The 19,500-nt window shown below is 40.3% G+C and overlaps 1 protein-coding gene across 3 annotated transcripts in view; it reads right to left on the minus strand.

Annotated features, from left to right (window-relative positions):
* Positions 1–16,538, minus strand: part of LOC105748394 (H-2 class I histocompatibility antigen, Q10 alpha chain-like) — a 77,204-nt gene extending 60,666 nt beyond the window's left edge. For 2 of the 3 annotated variants that reach the window (XR_007476773.1, XM_033401620.2), the window contains exon 1: positions 16,364–16,537. Coding sequence is in view for 2 of the 3 variants with exons in the window: in XM_033401620.2 (XP_033257511.1) it covers positions 16,364–16,385 (22 nt within the window). In the remaining variant the exon portion in view is untranslated. Of the gene's footprint in view, positions 1–16,363 lie in introns of all 3 variants that reach the window. The other variant, XM_049708605.1, reaches the window with a different exon arrangement.
* Between the last annotated feature and the right edge of the window lie 2,962 nt (positions 16,539–19,500).

Raw genomic sequence — 19,500 nt, forward strand, 5'->3', positions numbered from 1 at the left:
CCCATTTACCATCACATCAAAAAGAAAAAAATACCTAGGAATAAACCTACTTAAGGAGGCAAAAGACCTAAACTCAGAAAACTACAAAATGCTGATGAAAGAAATCAAAGTTGACACAAACAGATTGAGAGATATACCATGTTCCTGGATTGGAAGAATCAATATTGTCAAAATGATTATACTACCCAAAGCAATCTATGGATTCAACGCAATCCCTATCAAATTACCAAGGGAATTTTTTACAGAACTAGAACAAAAATCTTAAAATTTGTATGGAGACATTAAAGACCCCAAATATCAAAGCAATCTTGAGAAAGAAGAATGGAGCTGGAAGAATCAGGCTCCCTGACTTCAGACTATACAACAGAGCAACAGTAATCAAAACAGTATGGTACTGGAACAAAAACATTAATATAGATCAATGAAACATGATAGAAAGTCCAGAGATAAACCCACGCACCTATGGTCAACTAATCTATGACAAAGGAAGCAAGAATATACAATGGAGAAAAGACAGTCTCTTCAATAAGTGGTGCTGGGAAAACTGGACAGCTACATGTAAATGAATGCAATTAGAATATTCTCTATCACCATACCCAAAAATAAACTCAAATGGATTAAAGACCTAAATGTAAGACCAGATACTATAAACACTTACAGTGTAGAAGAAAATATAGGCAGGACACTCTTTGACATAAATTGCAGCAAGATCTTATTTGACCCCCTTCTAGAGTAATGAAAATAAAATCAAAAATAAAAAATTCAACCTAATGAAACTTAAGAGCTTTGGCACAGCAAAGGACACCACAACCAAAACAAAAAGACAACCCACAAAAAGGGGGAAAATATTTGCAAATGAAGTGACCCACAAGGGATTAATCTCCAAAATATACAAACAGGTCATGCAGCTCAATATAAAAAACAAACAAACAACACAATCAAGAAATGGTCTGAGATCTATGTAGACATTTCTTCAAAGAAGACATACAGATGGGTAAAAGCTCATGAAAAGATGCTCAACATCACTAATCATTAGAGAAATGCAAATCCAGACTACAATGAGGTAACACCTCACACTAGTCAGAATGGCCATCATAAAAAAATCTACAAACATTAAATGCTGGAGTGGGTGTGGAGAAAAGGGAACCCTCCTACACTGTTTGTGGGAATGTAAGTCGGTACACCGATTATGGAGAACAGTATGGAGGTTCCTTAAAAAACTAAAAATAGAAGTACCATATGATCCAGCAATCTGACTCCTGGTCATATATCTGCAGAAAACTACAATTCAAAAAGATATATACACCCCAATATTCATTGCAGCACTATTTACAATAGTTAAGACATGGAAGCAATCTAAATGTCCATCAACATAGGAATGGATAAAGAATATACGCATGTATACAATGGAATATTAGTCAGCCAGAAAAAAAGAAATAATGCCATTTGCAGCAACACGGATGGACCTAGAGATCTTCATACTAAGTGATGTAAGTCCGAGACAGACAAATATCATGATATCACTTTGCTGTATACCTGAAACTAGCACAACATTGTAAATCAACTATACTTCAATAAAAATTTTTAAAAATTAAAAAAAATAATATGTGAGAAAATGTATTACATATTTTGATATTACCATACATAGAAAAAAATATGATACATATATACGATGGAATATGACTCAGCTATTAAAAAGAATGAAGTAAATATCATTTGCAGCAATATGGATGGACCTAGAGATTATCATATTAAGTGAAGTAAATCAGACAGACAAAGAGAAATATTATATGATATCATTTCTATGTGGAATCTAAAAAAATGATACAAATTGACTTATTTACAAAGCAGAAACAGACTCCGTCTTAGAAAACAAACTTATGGCTACCAAAGGTGAAAGATGGGGGAGGGATGGACAAATGAGGAGTTTGGGATTAACATATACACATTACTATGTATAAAATAGATAATCAACAAAGACCTACTGTATAGCAGAGGGAACTCAGTAGTCTGTAATAACCTAAATAGGAAAAGAATCTGAAAAAGAATAGATATACGTATATGTATAACTGATTCACTTTCCTGTATAGTAGAAATTAACACACCATTGTAAATCAACTCTACTCCAATAAAAATTAGAAAGGTCTTCTTTAATGCATCCAAGCCACAGGAGACAAGCCAGCTTGAGCCAGGAGCAGCTGAGAAGGGTCAAGTTGAAAAACACTGACTTGAGGCTGAGTGGAAATGAGAAACACAGACTTTGGCCACTGGAAATGGTCATGAGGGATGCATGGGGATCAGAACCAGAAATGGGTGACTGGAAGGAAAGTAAACTTTGGGAACTTCCTTGCCTTCCTGCTTCTTGCCACCTGTCTCTCTTGCCATGCCTACACCTTCTTACCAACTTTTTCCTCATCACTTGCTTTCCTGACAGTCTCAGCTATCCAAAATCAAATAGCCCTATGACATTTATCACACAAATAGAAAAAAAATGCTAAATATGTATGGAACCACAAAAGACCCCAAATAACCAAAGCAATCATGAAAAAGAAGAATCAAAACAGAGGCATCACACTTCCTGATTTCAAAGCTGTAGTAATTCAAGGAGATCAAGATGGCAGAATAGGAGGACCTGGGGCTCACCTCTCCCCCAAAATACATCAAGAATACTACTACAAGTGGAAAAATTTGCACAGAGCACCTGCTGAACACTAGCAGAGGGCCTTGGAGACCTAAAAGGACAGGAAAAGATCCCAGCATAACTGGGTAGGACGAAGGAGAGAAAGGGAAGAAAAAGAAAAGAGGAAACAGGATGGGACCCACACCCTTGGTGGGAAGCTGAAGGAAAGGAGGGGTTACCACACCCAGAGAGACACCCTCACCAGTGGCGAGATACGCTGAAATAGAGAGGGGGCTTTGGGGGCTAGTGTAAGAAAGTACAGAGGCCAGTTTGTGGCAGGCAGGACAGAGTGAGACTTGCACAGGCAGTCTGTGCCACAGCCCTAGGTGCCCCAGCCTGAGACGGTTGTCCGCCAATGCTGGCAGGGACTGGGTGCTGAAATGTGGGATTAGGAGAGTGGACCAGAGAGAGGACTGATATTGGCAGCACGGAGAGAGCCTGAGGCATCAGGAGTGAGGAATTCCACAGCTGGGAATGCTCCTGGAGGAAGTGATGTCTGCCTTGGGAGTAAGGGACCATTGTTGAATGCTGCACAAGGGATGCAGCCACCACTGCAGACTCTCTCCCCACATGCCAGCCCGCCTCTGCAGGCACTGGGAGAGATTCCCACCAGAGTGAGCATGCCTCAGTCTGTCTCAGCCTCCAACCAGCCCCTGCCTCCTCAGGCACTAGAGGGGGAATCCCATTGGAGTAAGCGTGTGCACCCCAGCCGTGGCTGCCTTATCCCTCTCCCACGTGAGAAAGCATGCATGACCCTGTCTGTAGCAGCCTCTTGACCCTCACACGTAAGCAAGCAAGTGTGCCCCAGTCATCTGCTGCCTTTGACCCCTTCTCACCTGGGCAGGGAAGAGAGGCCTGAGGGTGACCCACATGCAGAGGTGGGGCCAAAACCAAAGGTAAGCCCCAAGCTCAGCAGCTGTGCAACTAAGGAAGAGGAACTAAAATCTCTTGGCACCACTGTACAAGCCATGGATTAAACCCAAATGATTGGCCTGGTAAACCCAGCATCTGCTGAATATATGAATGGACAATGAGTATTCTCACAACTGAGACTGGTCTAGCTTTAGCAGCTGTGGATTTTGGTGGCACATACATGCTGGAGTTGGGTCAGGGCAGAGTCTGAGCTGCCCCCAAAGTACCCACAGTGGGTCTAGACACATACGTAGAGGTCTTGGTGGGTGTCGTGGGGAGGCAAGGGGTTGGCTGTGGCTCCTGTGAGGTCAAGGACACTGATAGCAGAGGTCCCAGGGAATTTTTTTTCTTATTTTTAAAATTTTTACTTTTTGATTTTGTTTTGTTTTGCTGTGGTTGTTTTATTTATTTATTTTTAATATATTTTTTATTTTTCTATTTTTATTTATTTCTTGTCTTGTTGCTTTGTTTTTTGGGTTTTAAAATTTTTTGTATTTGTTTTGTTTTCAACTTTTTTGTCGTTTTTGTGTGTTTTTTTGGTTTGCTTTAAAAATTTTTTGTTTGTTTTTTATTTTTTTATTTTTGTTTTTATTGTTTGTTTTGGTCTTTGTGTTTAGTTGTTTGCTTGATTTTTGTTTTCTTTTTTGTGTGGTATGTTTGTTTGTTGTTTCTGTTTGGTTGTGTTTTTAGTATTTGTCTTGGGTTTTTTCTGTTTGTTTTCTTTTCTTTTTTGTTGTTGTTTTTCTGTTTTTGTTTGTTTAGTTTGTTTTTATTATTTGTCTTGGGTTTTGTTTGTCTCTTTGTTTGTTATTTTATTTATTTATTTATTTGCCATACCACACAGCTTGGAGGGTCTTTGTTCCCTGGCCAGGGGTCAAGCCTGAACCCCCATGGTGGGAGTGCTGAGTCCAGGCTGCTGGACCACCAGAGAATTCCTGGCCACAGGTAATATCAATTGGTGTGAGCTTTCCCAGAGGTCCTATCTCAGCACCAAGACCCAGCTCCTCACAACAGCCTGCAAGCTCCAGTGCTGGATGTCTCAGGCCAAACAATCAGCAAGACAGGAACACAGCCCCACCCATTAGCAGACAGGCTGCCTAAAGTTGTACTAAGCTCACAGACACCCAAAACACACCCTCTGTTGTGGCACTGGCCCCCAGAAAGAGAAGAACCAGCTCTACCCACCAGAACATAGGCACCAGTCCCTCCAACCAGGAAGCTTACACAAGCCCCTTGACCCACCTCACCCACCAGGAAGCAGACACCAGAAGCAGGAGGAAATACAACCCTGCAACCTGTAGAAAGGAGACCACAAACAGAGTAAGTTAAACAAAATGGGATAACAGAAAAATATTTTGCAGATGAAGGAGCAAGGTAAAAACCCACAAGACAAAAAATGAAGAGGAAATAGCTAATCTAATGGAAAAAGAATTCAGAGTAATGATAGTAAATATGATCCAAGATCTTAGAAATTGAATGGAGGCACGGATGAAGAAGATACAAGAAATGTTTAACAAGGACATAGAAGAACTAAAGACGAAAAAAAGAAATGAACAATACAGTAACTGAAAAGAAAAATACACTAGAAGGAATCAATAGCAGAATAACTGAAGCAGAATGGATAAGTGAGCTGGAAGATAGAATGGTGGAAATAAATAAAGTGGGACAGAATAAATAAAAAGAATGAAAAGAAATGAGGACAGTCTCAGAGACCTCTGGGACAGCATTAAACATAGCAACATTAGAATTATAGGGGCCCCAGAAGAAGAAGAGAAAGAGAAAGTGTCTGAGAAAATATTTGAGGAGATTATAGTTGAAAACTTCCCTAAAGTGGGAAAGGAAATAGTCAGCCAGGTACAGGAAGAACAGAGAGTCCCATACAAGTAAACCCAAGGAGAAACACACTGAGACACATATTACTCAAACTAACAAAAATTAAATACAAAGAAAAAATATTAAAAGCAGCAAGGGAAAAGCAACAAGTAACATACAAGGGAATCCCCGTAAGGTTGATTTTTCAGCAGAAACTCTGCAGGCCAGAAGGGAGTGGCATGATATATTCAAAGTGATGAACGGGAAAAACTTACAACCAAGATTACTATAACCAGCAAGGATCTCATTCAGATTCAACAGAGAAATCAAAAGCTTTACAGACAAGCAAAAGCTAAGAGAATTCAGCACCACCAGACCAGCTCTACAACAAATGCTAAAGGAACTTCTCCAGGATAGATCATAACATGAGACACAAATCAAGCCTTAGTAAATTTAAGAAAATTAAAATCACATCAAGTATCTTTTCTGACCACAACGCTATGAGACTACATACGAATTACAGGAAAAAGTCTGTAAAAAATACAAACTCATGGAAGCTAAACAATACACTACTAAATACCCAAAAGATCACTGAAGAAATCAAAGAGGAAATCAAAAAATACCTAGAAAAAATGACAATGAAAACATGATGACCCAAAACCTATGGGATGCAGCAAAAGCAGTTCTAAGAGGGAACTTTATAGCAATACAATCCTACCTCAAGAAACAAGAAACATCTCAAATAAACAACTGAACCTTACACCAAAAACAATTATAAAAAGAAGAAAAAAAACCCCCAAAGTTAGCAGAAGGAAAGAAATCATAAAGATCAGATCAGAAATAAATGAAAAAGAAATGATGGAAACAATAGCAAAGATCAATAAAACTAAAAGCTGGTTCTTTGAGAAGATAAATAAAATTTATAAACCATTAGCCAGACTCATCAAGAAAAAAAGGGAGAAGACTCAGATCAATAGAATTAGAAATGAAAATGGAGAGATATCAACTGGCACTGCAGAAATACAAAGGATCATGAAGGATTACTACAAACAACTATATGCCAATATAATGGACAACCTGGAAGAAATACTACAAACAACTATATGCCAATATAATGGACAACCTGGAAGAAATGGAAATTCTTAGAAAAGCACAACCTTCCAGGATTGAACAAGGAAGAAATAGAAAATATAAACAGACAAATTACAAGCACTGAAATTGAGACTGTGATTAAAAATCTTCCAACAAACAAAAGCCCAGGACCAGATGACATCACAGGCAAATTCTATCAAACATTTAGAGAAGAGATAACACGTATACGTCTCAAACTCTTCCAAAATATAGCAGAGGGAGGAACACTCCCAAACTCATTCTACAAGGCCACCATCACCCTGATACCAAAACCAGACAAAGATGTCACAAAGAAAGAAAACTACAGGCCAATATCACTGATGAACATAGATGCAAAAATCCTCAACAAAATACTAGCAAACAGAATCCAACAGCACATTAAAAGGATCATATACCATGATCAAGTGGGGTTTATTCCAGGAATGCAAGGATTCCTCAGTATACGCAAATCAATCAATGCGATAAAACATATTAACAAATTGAAGGAGAAAAACCATATGATCATCTCAATAGATGCAAAAAAAGCTTCTGACAAAATTCAACACCCGTTTATTATATAAACCCTCCAGAAAGTAGGCATAGAGGAAACTTACCTCAACATAATAAAGGCCATATATGACAAACCCACAACCAACATCGTTCTCAATGGTGAAAAATGGAAACCATTTCCTCTAAGATCAGGAACAAGACAAGGTTGTCCACTCTCACCACTATTATTCAACATAGTTTTGGAAGTTTTAGCTACAGCAATCAGAGAAGAAAAAGAAATAAAAGGAATCCAAATCGGAAAAGAAGAAGTAAAACTGTCATTGTTTGCAGATGATATGATACTATACATAGAGAATCCTAAAGATGCTAACAGAAAACTACCAGAGCTAATCAATGAATTTGGTAAAGTAGCACGATACAAAATTAATGTACAGAAATCTCTTGCATTCCTATACACTAATGATGAAAAATCTGACAAAAGACCTGTATGTATAAAACTATAGGACATTGATGAAAGAAATTAAAGGTGATACAAACAGATGGAGAGATATACCATGTTCTTGGATTGGAAGAATCAACATTGTAAAATGACTATACTACCCAAAGCAATCTACAGATTCAATGCAATCCCTATCAAATTACCAATGGCATTTTTTACAGAACTAGAACAAAAAATTTCACAATTTGTATGGAAACACAAAAGACCCTGAATAGCCAAAGCAATCTTGAGAAAGAAAAACTGAGCTGGAGGAATCAGGCTCCTGGACTTGAGACTATACTCCAAAGCTACAATAATCAAGACAGTATGATACTGGCACAAAAACAGAAATATAGATCAATGGAACAGGATAGAAAGCCCAGAGATAAACCCATGCACATATGGTCACCTTATCTTTGATAAAGGAGGCAAGAATATACAATGGAGAAAAGACAGCCTCTTCAATAAGTGGTTCTGGGAAAACTGGACAGCTACATGTAAAAGAATGAAATTAGAGCACTCCCTAACACCATACACATAACACCATACACTCCCTAACACCATACCCACCATACACATGGGTACATTTTCACAAGTGTTTTTCTTACGTTTTATCAGGGACCTGTTTGGGGCCGTACCATCCTCTCAGGGCAGAGCGTGCCTTTTCCCCGCCTGGCTGTGCACGCAGCCTGCATCCACCTGAGCTTGCTGCGTTTAAAAACGGCCGCCTAGGGCTTCCCTGGTGGTGCATTGTTTGAGAGTCCGCCTGCCGATGCAGGGGACACGGGTTCGTGCCCCGGTCTGGGAAGATCCCATATGCCGCAGAGCGGCTGGGCCCATGAGCCATGGCCGCTGAGCCTGCGGGTTCGGAGCCTGTGCTCCACAACAGGAGAGGCCACAGCAGTGAGAGGCCCGCGTACCACAAAAAAAAAAAAAAAAAAAAAAAAATTGTTAAAAAAACCGGCCGCCTAGGGAAGAGGACGGAGCCTCCGCAGTGGCCCCTGATGGGGCTTCAGCACTGGGCACAGCGTCTGGCTGAGAGCGAACAGGCTGTCCCCGCCCTCCGTGGGGGTTGCGGTTGAGCTGGGGTGGCACCGGGTCTAGTGGCCCAGGTGGCCTGGTATCAGGGGAACGTGATGGGTGATGAGGCCCCCAGGCCCTGTCACAGCCCCTGCACAGACCAAATATAGAGTTAAACCTTTTAGAAAAAAAACAAAAAAACCAAAAAAAACACCTAACACCATACACAAAATTAACTCAAAATGGATTAAAGACCTAAATGTAAGGCCAAACACTATAAAAGTCTTAGAGGAAAACACGGGCAGAACACTCTATGACATAAATCACAGCAAGATCCTTTGTGACCCACCTCCTAGAGAAATGGAAATAAAAACAAAAATAAACAAATGGGACCTAATGAAACTTCAAAGCTTTTGCACAGCTAAGGAAACCATAAACAAGACCAAAAGACAACCCTCAGAATGGGAGAAAATACTTGCAAATGAAGCAACAGACAAAGGATTAATCTCCAAAATTTACAAGCAGCTCATGCAGCTCAATATCAAAAAAACAAACAACCCAATCCAAAAATGGGCAGAAGACCTAAATAGACATTTCTCCAAAGAAGATATACAGATTGCCAAGAAACACATGAAAGGATGCTCAACATCACTAATCATTAGAGAAATGCAAATCACTAATCATTAGAGAAATGCAAATCAAAACTACAATGGGGTATCACCTCACACCAGTCAGAATGGCCATCAACAAAAAATCTACAAACAATAAAAGCTGGATAGGGTGTGGAGAAAAGGGAACCCTCTTACACTGTTGGTGGGAATGTAAACTGATACAGCCACTATGGAGAGCAGTATGGAGGTTCCTTAGAAAACTAAACACAGCAATGACCCAGCAATCCCACTACTGGGCATATACCCTGAGAAAACCATAATTCAAAAAGAGTCATGTACCAGTGTTCATTGCAGCTCTAATACGAGAGCCAGGACATGGAAGCAGCCTAAGTGTCCATCAACAGATGAATGGATAAAGAAGATGTGGCATATATATACAATGTGATATTACTCAGCCATTAAAAGAAATGAAATTGAGTTATTTGTAGTGAGGTGGATGGACCTAGAGACTGTCATACAGAGTGAAGTAAGTCAGAAAGAGAAAAACAAATACCGTATCCTAACACATATATACGGAATCTACAATTAAAAAAAAAAGGTTATGAAGAACCTACGGGCAGGACAGGAATAAAGACGCAGACATAGAGAATGGACTTGAGGACACAGGGAGGGGGAAGGGTAAGCTGGGACGAAGTGAGAAAGTGTCATGGACATATATACACTACCAGATGTAAAATAGATAGCTAGTGGGAAGCAGCCACATAGCACAGGGAGATCAGCTCGGTGCTTTGTGACCTCCCAGAGGGGTGGGATAGGGAGGGTGGGAGGGAGACACAAGAGGGAGGAGATATGGGGATATATATATATGTATAACTGATTCACTTTGTTATAAAGCAGAAACGAACACACCATTGTAAAGTAATTATACTCCAATAAAGATGTTAAAAAAAATGTTTACCAGACTCCTGAGTAATAAGCCAAATGCAAATCTGTGTGCAATGAGATGACATGGTACTTCAATTCAACTGGAGTATTAGGGAGAATGTGGATCAATAGGATTTCTGAAATATAGCTACTGGGAATGTAAATTAATACAATCACTTTGGAAAAACATTATGGCTTAACTGTGTAAAAGTGTACATTCATGCACCTTGGAACATTTGCACGCCTACGATAGCTCCTATGAGTCACTATGCAAAAATTTACAGGGGACATGTAAAAAGTGTTTCTAATAGCAGTCTTCATAATTGTGAAAAAGGAGAGGATAGACATTGCAGAGAATGGATAAATAAATTGAGCTCTACAGCATTGAAAGGAATGATCCATTTTTATAAATAAATCTTGGTAACACAGTACTGTTTAAAATAAATAGAATTTAGTAGAACTAGTAGAAAAAATAGGAGGAAAAAAGTAGAATACTCTTTAAAGAAATATTCAAGAAAATACAACAAAATATTGTTTAGGCATGCATATGTAAGTGATAACACAATGAATGAAAGAAAGGAATCATAAATTAATACTTCATGAAGTTGTTACCCAAGGGCTGGTGACAGACCATGGAATAAATGGGAACACATTAGTAGGTATAAGTCATGGAAGATGTTCTATTTCTGGGCATGGTTGTTCACTGTGTAGGTGATCATTATATTATACATATAACTAAAGTGTTTTCTTTTCTTTTTTTTTTAATCTAAGTATTTTCCAAATGTATATATATTCTTTTGTCAGCAGTCAGTCATACATCTCTCTCTCCTGCCTTAGTTTAGGGACATCAGAGAAATATTTGATCTGATGTGTAGAGACAATATTATGATGGGAGAAAAATTGAGGAATCCTTAAGGGAGGAGGTGGGCACAAGAGAGACTGGCATTCCAGGTAGAAAGAACTGCAGGGCAAAGACACAAGCTCACAAATGAACTTGACAACTAGCTGTGGATGCAGATGAACACTTATAGACACTCAATTAAAGATCTTAGTAGTAAAATAAAAAATACCACTAAATCTAGGGGACCCTTGCAGTGATGAGGACATTTGTGGTGGGTGACAGAAAGCTCCACCCATTCCCGGGTTCCCCAGGGTTGGGCTGCTCCCCATGGTGAGGGTCACTCTGAGTCTGGCATCCCATTTGATAGGCTCTGGGCTGGAGTGGCCACAGTGCCCAGTGTGGGCTGAGGCCTGATGCCCTTGAATGCATAACTCACAGTCAGACATTCTGGTCCTAGGTCCCCTGTGATCACGTGAGCCTTTGTCAGGACAGGAGTCTGAGAACAGACCTGGGATGGTCACTACAGGGCCAGTAAAATTGGGTGAACGTGTTCAAAAGGTAAACACTTCCAGTAATAAAATAAATAAACCATGGCTATGTAATGTGCAGCGTGGTGACTATAGTGAATAATACTGTATATGTATTGGAAAGCTGCTAAGAGACTAGATCTTAAAAGTTCTCAACAAAGGAAAAAATTGTACCTGTGTGGTGACAATGCGGTGATCATTTTGCAATATACAAAATATCAAATCATTATGTTGTACATCTGAATATTATGTGTCAATTATAATCTCAGTAAAATATAAATTATATAAAGTTAAATAAAAGATCCATCTCGTCGGGCTCACAGGAGAAGGAAGTGAGTTCAGAGGGGAAAAATTAATTTTGATATATCTTAAGGAAGTTGGTGATGGGCATGTGATCATGAGGACATACAGCGCAGCCTGCAGGACAGTTCGCCTGGGGGCCCCTTGGGTGATACTGAGCCTTCTCAGGGCTTGTTAGAAATGTGCAGCTGACTGAGGCGAGTGGCTCTCTGCAGGGGGAAGCAACCTCTGTAGATTGTGGCCATGAAAGGATGCCCATGCCAAAGCACAGCCCAGAGGTTTGCCCTGTGGACTCTGAGAAAGGAAATGCCCACTGGCTAGGTCAGAGTTCAGCTGGGTTGTTCTAGACCCAGTTTCCTCGTGGCTGAGGGAGAATGTAAAGCCAGCATTAGGAGCAGTTGGGAAGGAGTGGACAATTGCCCAAACCTTCACCTAGAAACAATCATGGAGCAGTCCTGTGAAATTAGGGGTTTCTCCACATGTCACTTTCTGTCTGCTTGTTGTAAAATTTATTTAAAAATTTTTTTTATTGAAGTATAGTTGATTTACAATGTTGTGTTCCTTTCAGGTGTATAGTAAAGTGATTTAGTTATACATATGTATATGAATATATAGTCTTTCTTTACATTCTCTTCCCTTATAGGTTATTACAAGATATTGACTATAATTCTCTGTGCTATACAGTAGGTCCTTGTTGGTTACCTATTTTGTATATAGTAGTGTGTATATTTTAATCCCAAACTCCTAATTTATCCCTCCCACCCTTTCCTTTCTGGTAACCATAAGTTTATTTTTTATGTCTGTGAGTCTATTTCTGTTTTGTAAATAAGTTCATTTGTACCATTTTTTAGATTCCACTTATAAGTGATATCATACGATGTTTTGTCTTTGGCTTACTTCACTTAGTGTGATAATTTCTAAGTCCATACATGTTGCTGCAAACGGCATTATTTCATTCATTTTTATGGCTGAGTAATATTCCATTGTGTATATATACCAGATCTTTATCCACTCATCTGTTGATGGACATCTAGGTTGCTTCCGTGTCTAGGCTATTGTAAATAGTGCCGTTATGAACACTGGGGTGCATGTATCTTTTCAAATTATGTTTATCTCTGAATATATGCCTAGGAGTGGGATTGCAGGATCATATGGTAGCTCTATTTATAGTTTTTTAAGGAACATCCATACTGTTCTCCATAGTGGCTGAACCAAATTTAAAATTTACTTTAAATTGTTGTATCCACATGTTAGTTTATGAACAAACTCTTAGATGGTGACCAATCCTACTATTTCAAGAAAAATTTAATGGAGGCTTAGCTCTCAAGTGGTGTCAAAGATGACACTGGTGCTGTGAATGGCTCTGAGCTTACTGAAAAGTCCTGTATCCATGGCTCACATTGAGAATGACTGCAAACCACAGTTATTAACTTGAGACTCTGTGTGGCCTCCATTTAACTGATTAAACAGAGAATAACTGTGTTTAAGGATATTTGTATCCCATCTCACTCTACTGACTAAAACCTAGCCTTTCCTCCCCTCTACCGTGAAGGCTCTGTGATTTGTGGAAACATAGTATCAGCAATATTGAGATCATATCTTCAGAAACTATCACTTGCTTACAAAGGGGGTCTCAATAAGCTCAAAGCGATCACAGGGGGAATGAAAACAGCATGTGGACTGTCAAATTCGTCCTCCCTTTACTTCTTTATTCCAGAAGCAAATCCTCCCTTTATTCTCTAAGCAAAATCATTCTCTATTCTTTCCTTTATTCTCTAATCAAATTCTTATTGAGTGTCTGCTCTGTGCCAGGCACTGTCCCAGCCCTGGAGCTCCAGGAATAGAAATCCTTGATTTCACAGAGCTTATTTTCCAGGGGAGAGACAAAGGGGTGAGAGAACCAAGTGAAATGTGGGCCAAGCTTGATGTGATCATCAGAGAAGATTAGATTGTTCCCCTAGAGACAAGCACACAGATGGGGACAAGGGCATGGAGATGGTGGATTGTGAAGATGGACTGGGCCTGAGCGCTACCTGACCAAGACGAAACCAGCACCCGGCTGTGCAGTCTGCTCCCCTCTGCACTGCCCTCAGAGGGAGGGTAAGGCTTCCCTGGTACTCCATCTCCGTGTTTGGCTCCCTCTTTTACAGCAGCTTTGCCTGTATTCTAGGTAATACCATGTCCTTTTTATAATTAATAAATAGTGGGATATACATTTGACTGACTGCTGTGTCAGAAAAAATAAAGTAGACATATGAGCGTCCACATAGATGCCCCCAATAATATTGAGTTTAGAAAGTCAGAAACTGATCTTGTTAGGGGTTTCGTTACACAGGCATGGTTGATTAAGCCATTGACCATTGATGACTGAACTCAATCTCCAGCCCTCCTCCCCTCCCTGGAGGTTGTGGGGAAGGAAAGGAAGGAAGGGGCTGAAAGTTCCAACCCTCTAACTCTGGCTTGGTCTTTCTGGCCCCCAGCCCCCATCCTGATGCTCTGTCGTCTCCCCACCCCAGTCATCTCATTAGCTTAAAAAAGAAATTCCTATCACTCTGGAAATTTCAAGGGTTTTAGGAGCTCCTTCCAGGAATTGCAGACAAAGACCAAATAGGTATTTTTATTATAACACAGACTTTAAGCTCAATACTTTTTGTGGACACCTTAAGGGATCCACATATAGCTTTACTATATAGTTCTCATGGATACATGTATACATTAATATACACCGATAAACATACTGAAGATGAATTGTGGAGAGCTATGTTAAATTGAAAAGACTGTGGTGGTCTGTGATGGGGAGAGTAATGGGCTTAGGAAAAGGAGAGAGAGATTGTCAAGGAGGGATTTAGAGTCACGAAAACAAGGTAATTTGAAAACGGGCACTCCCGTCATTTCCCTAGAAGAAACTAGCCAATCCAGGGGCTAAGCACAGCCTTCCCAACAGCCCTTTACAAACAACGTCTCCCCTTGGGAACCCTAAAGAGAGGCGGGATGTGCAGCCTTAAGGAAGCGTACTTGTTCCGTCTACCCACCGACAACTTCTAGGTTTGCATACACATCGCACACGTCTCTCATCAACTCCGCACTCCAGACTGGTCCCCCAGAATCATATCCCTGCCCCTGCCTTGAATGGAAACCAATTGCTCTTATCTAAGTTTCTGGAGGAAGCTGCAAAGAAAAATACAAGATCTGGTTAGAACCAACTAGGCCCAAGATGGCAAAAGATTTGACTTCCAGCGGACCTTGAGCTTCATTATTGTAATGCAATTAGCATGCTAAATGACACACCCACCAGCAACAGGACAGTTGACTATTGCCATAACAACAACCGGAAAAGCCCATACAAGGACTGAAAGGGAGTGTCGCCTCAGTTTCCCATCCAAACCACATCCTTGTTCTCTGGTAAGTAATGAATATTCCTCCCTCTCTTTCCAGTTCCCTCCTGTTCACCTCGACCCTCCAAAACATATGGTATCTCCACCCAAATTGGGTTGAGAAGTTGATTTGCAAGCTAAGTTGCTGCTTCTCCATTCTTTAGCCCTTGAATAAAGCTTGTGCTATTCAAGGGGTCACACCCAGGATAGGGTCCAGGCAAGCAATTCAGTAACAAATTGAACAATGAGAAGCCATTTCATTTCAAATGTGAAAGAAAAATCAGAAGAGTGACCAGTGTAGGGGAGCACATATTGCCACTCCAAAATGTTTCTCTGGTGTAAGGATTATTTGGGGTTGGTTATTTCTAAGGAACAGAAGACTCAGAAAGTTGTCCTTTTTACCTCCCCCTTAAATACTTAAAAGCATTTAGATGGCGGGCTTGTTCCGAGAAGGGAGCTGTCACCAGAGGTAACTAAAAAGAATATGAGCTAGGCATGTAGACTGGGAAATTTACCAACGTCTATATGTTCACGTTCCTCTCTGTGTCCCATTGTCTCTACATGGCAAGGCAAATACTTGTTTACCAAGCATTTGCTCTTCCCATTACCCTGTGAATTGTCTTCCTCTGCTCTGAAGTCCTAGACCCCGAGCCTCAGCTCTTTAGGTCAGAATGAATACATAAGCCTTGATTACCTGACCCTATGACAGACTCAGTCCCAGCCCTGCTGCACCTTTAAGTTCCTTAACCTGTCCCATGTTGTCCAGCACCACCTACGTGCTGGCAACTCCCAAATTTATATCTCTACCGCAGGCCTCTCCTCTGACCTCAGACCCAAATATCCCATTGTTTATACAACATCTCCCGCTTGTATGTCTAGGGTGATCTTTAGTAACTGAACAAGGCCAAACCTGTCTCAAGCCCCCATCCCTCTCTTCCCATAGTCTTATCACTTTCAGGTAATATCAATGCCACCCCTCATTTGCACATGGGGCTGTCCGCATCATCTTCTCTCTCACACTTCACATCCCCAATCCTGCAACCTAACAAATGTATCCAGAATCCAGTCGCTCCTCCCATTCTCACCACTATTGCCCTAGCCCTGGGCAGTTCTTAGCCCTCCCTCACTCTCTTAACTACCTGAAAAGGATGACCAGGCCTTCTGCACCAAACCACAGCTCTCCACCAGCCAAGGCTACCTCTCAGGCCTCCAAACACAAAACAAGCATCCCATCACTGCAAGTGCAAAGAGTTTGCTTACTCACCACTGTCAGAGAGGAAAGACATTTCTGGTGTCAGAGATCAGATTGGAATGTTTCCACTAAAACAGCAGAAAATGTTGAGTCTGGTGAAGTGCTCCCTGCAGCCCCTAGCACAGGACACTCCACAGAACTCTTCTCATCCAGGGAAATGCAGACACAGTAGAGAGCAAGGACTGGCAAACCTCTGTCCTGCCTGGGAAATGAGGCCCAGGGTGGGAGGCAGCAGGGAGTACAACAGCCTCTGACTTGCACCCCTCTTGCAAGAAGATCTGGTTGAGAGTTCAGAACCCACATTTCCAGGAAATGAGAATGAAACCATAGCAACCATATTTACATCCTTCTCTACAGCACAAGCATTTCCCAAAAAAGAAGAATACAAGAGTGTGACTTCCAGAGGCTCAGTGAGTAAGGAGAGAGCAGAGAGGTACTAAGGGTCAGGAAAGGCCGGTCTCCGAGGACCCGTGGGAGGTCACCTAGCCAAGACACCCAGGGGAGCACAGAGGACAGGGAAGGAGGAAGGCTGTGAGCAACTTTTCAAAGCTTCCAGTGAATGAGGGAGAAGCATTTCTCTAAATTTTCTTTGTCTTTCTGATCTTTCATTGTTAGGAGACTTATACTTATACTTGAATGGGCATGGATCACTCTGGTGGGTCATGGGGTCACATCTGATGAGTGAATCAAACTATCAGAAGGGGCTCTGGGGACACAAAGCAAGACAGCAAGGAGGGGGACACAGAGAGGGAGGAAGGAACCTGGGTCCTTAAATTTATATGGAAGATCAAGGGGAAAAGACCAAAGTTTCTTTAGAAGAAGAAGAAATGGGAGGGTTTCTTATAAGGTACATGGCGCATTATCATGTATATTTCATATATTATAAAAATAAACAAAGTATCCTTTAATGCTATAGGTGGGTCCTGGCACAGAGCCCTGTGTTAGACTCTGGCATGAATGAAATTCTGTTGAATGGAAGAAGTACACAGCGTGTTAGTGGGTAGAGAAGGCACTGTCTAGTAAATGGAGCTGGACAAACTAGTTATCCATATGGAAAAAGGTTACTGATTCTCTATCTATATCACTTTTTTTTTTTTTTTTTTTTTGTGGTACACGGGCCTCTCACTGTTGTGGCCTCTCCCGTTGTGGAGCACAGGCTCAGTGGCCATGGCTCACGGGACTAACCGCTCCACGGCATGTGGGATCTTCCCGGACCGGGGCACGAACCCGTGTCCCCTGCATCGGCAGGTGGACTCTCAACCACTGCAGCACCAGGGAAGCCCTATATATGAAACTTTTTAAACTTAAAAACTTTAATCTCTAGTGAAAACCAAGAAGTATGTCATTGTGAACTATTTGTCATACCAGCATTTTCTGATTGGCAACTTTATGAACATATTTGATAACCTCTGAAAACATACATTGTCTCATAGCATAATTTCTTTCTTCTATGTGGTACAAGGCATGTGTCTAATAAACCCAAACATCTCTAGTTTTTTTTCTCATAAGAGGACAAATGTAGGTAAATTTAGACTTGTCTAGAAATCAATGTTTCAGTATTTTATCTTATTTAAGAATTTTCTAGACACTCAATGAATTCTTATTATTTAATTTAATTTAGCAAAACTCTGAAGTTCCAAGTACTAAAAATCTGGAGAGACTGTAACTGAGCAGGACCCTATTGGGCCTGCCCAGAACACATCCCCCCCAATGTCCGCTACCTGTCTCTTATCTGTAGAAAAACTTTAGCCTCCTAGGCCTTCCCTGAGTTCCAAAGAATACATTTCATCAGAGAGGTGAGAAAAGGCAGAGATAAAGGAAAACAGTCAAGCAGACAAAATAATAATAGTTTAGTCATTAAACAAAGTCAAAGACCTTTAGTTCATCCTTGAGGGGTATAGATAATATTCTGAGTGGTGCCCTTTGAGCTGTTTTTTAGGTAACTGTATGATGCCCACAGCCAGTCTGACCCCAGACTGGTTGGAAGCAAAAGGCTGATGATGTTGACTCCAGATTACCTCATTACCAACCAATCAGGAGAATGTCCACAGGATGATCATGAACCTCACAGCCCCCCTCCCATTCCCTGTCTTTAAAACATTTCCCTGAATGCCATTGGAGAGTTCAGGTCTTTTAATCCCTAGCTTCCTGGCTCCTTGCTTGGTGCCCTGAGATAAACGTTGCACTTTCCTTCACCACAACCCAGTGTCTGTAGATTGGCTTTATTGCACGTGGGTGAGCGGACCTAAGTTTGGTTTGGTAACAAGATTATTTTTAAGAAGACATTCCCCAAACATAATGATTTCCAAAGAGTTCACCCCAGAACACTTATTTACATTTAATTTTTCATCATATCAAGTTATTTTTTTTAATTTGCCACAGAAATAGTATGAACTTATTTGACTTTCAGTAAACCTATTATACTTGACATTGATGACTCTAAAGACATTATTAATTAAACCTACAATCTTAAACTTGTTTTTATTCATTAAAAATTAGTCCTAGGTCATGTGCTCCTTTAAAAATTTGGGTTAGTTTCTGTTGTATTTAAAAATATTTGATTTGTAAGCACTTACTTTCCTTAAAGCCAGTTAAATAGGGCCCATTTACAAATTAATTTTTACATGAAGTCAGACAGAACCAGAGATCTCGTAGCTTCATTTAAAAAGTTAGTCATGAATCAGGTATTTCAGTATAAAGCTTATTAATTTAAAATAACAGATGAAATAAGTTGTTTATTCACTTGAGTTTAAAAGGATTCTTTTTTCTTTTATTAAGTTCAACTTCTACTAATTTAGCCAAGGTCATAGTCTCAGGCAATGTGGGCTGTGTTTGCATTTCAAGAACATGACATAGAGTTATAACTGCAAGTTTTGTCCTAGGAATACTTTTATTTTTTTAGGGTCAGGATTTTGAAAAGATACTTTATCAAGCCAGCTTTCTCTAAACACACTGCAAAAAAAAAAAAAACCCACAAAAAAACAGTTTTGGAATGTCAGAAGAGTTTCATGTTGCCCGTTTTCCTCCAGTGTCTAAAGAATACTATGGTCATGCATGTTAAAAAAATAATAATCTTTTTTTCCTTGGGAGCATAGCTGAAAATTTTCTAATTGTGTAAGATACACCCAATAGGACTACAAGATGGAACA

This window comes from Orcinus orca, chromosome 3 (genome assembly GCF_937001465.1).
Source record: "Orcinus orca chromosome 3, mOrcOrc1.1, whole genome shotgun sequence".
Classification (NCBI taxonomy): domain Eukaryota; kingdom Metazoa; phylum Chordata; class Mammalia; order Artiodactyla; family Delphinidae; genus Orcinus; species Orcinus orca.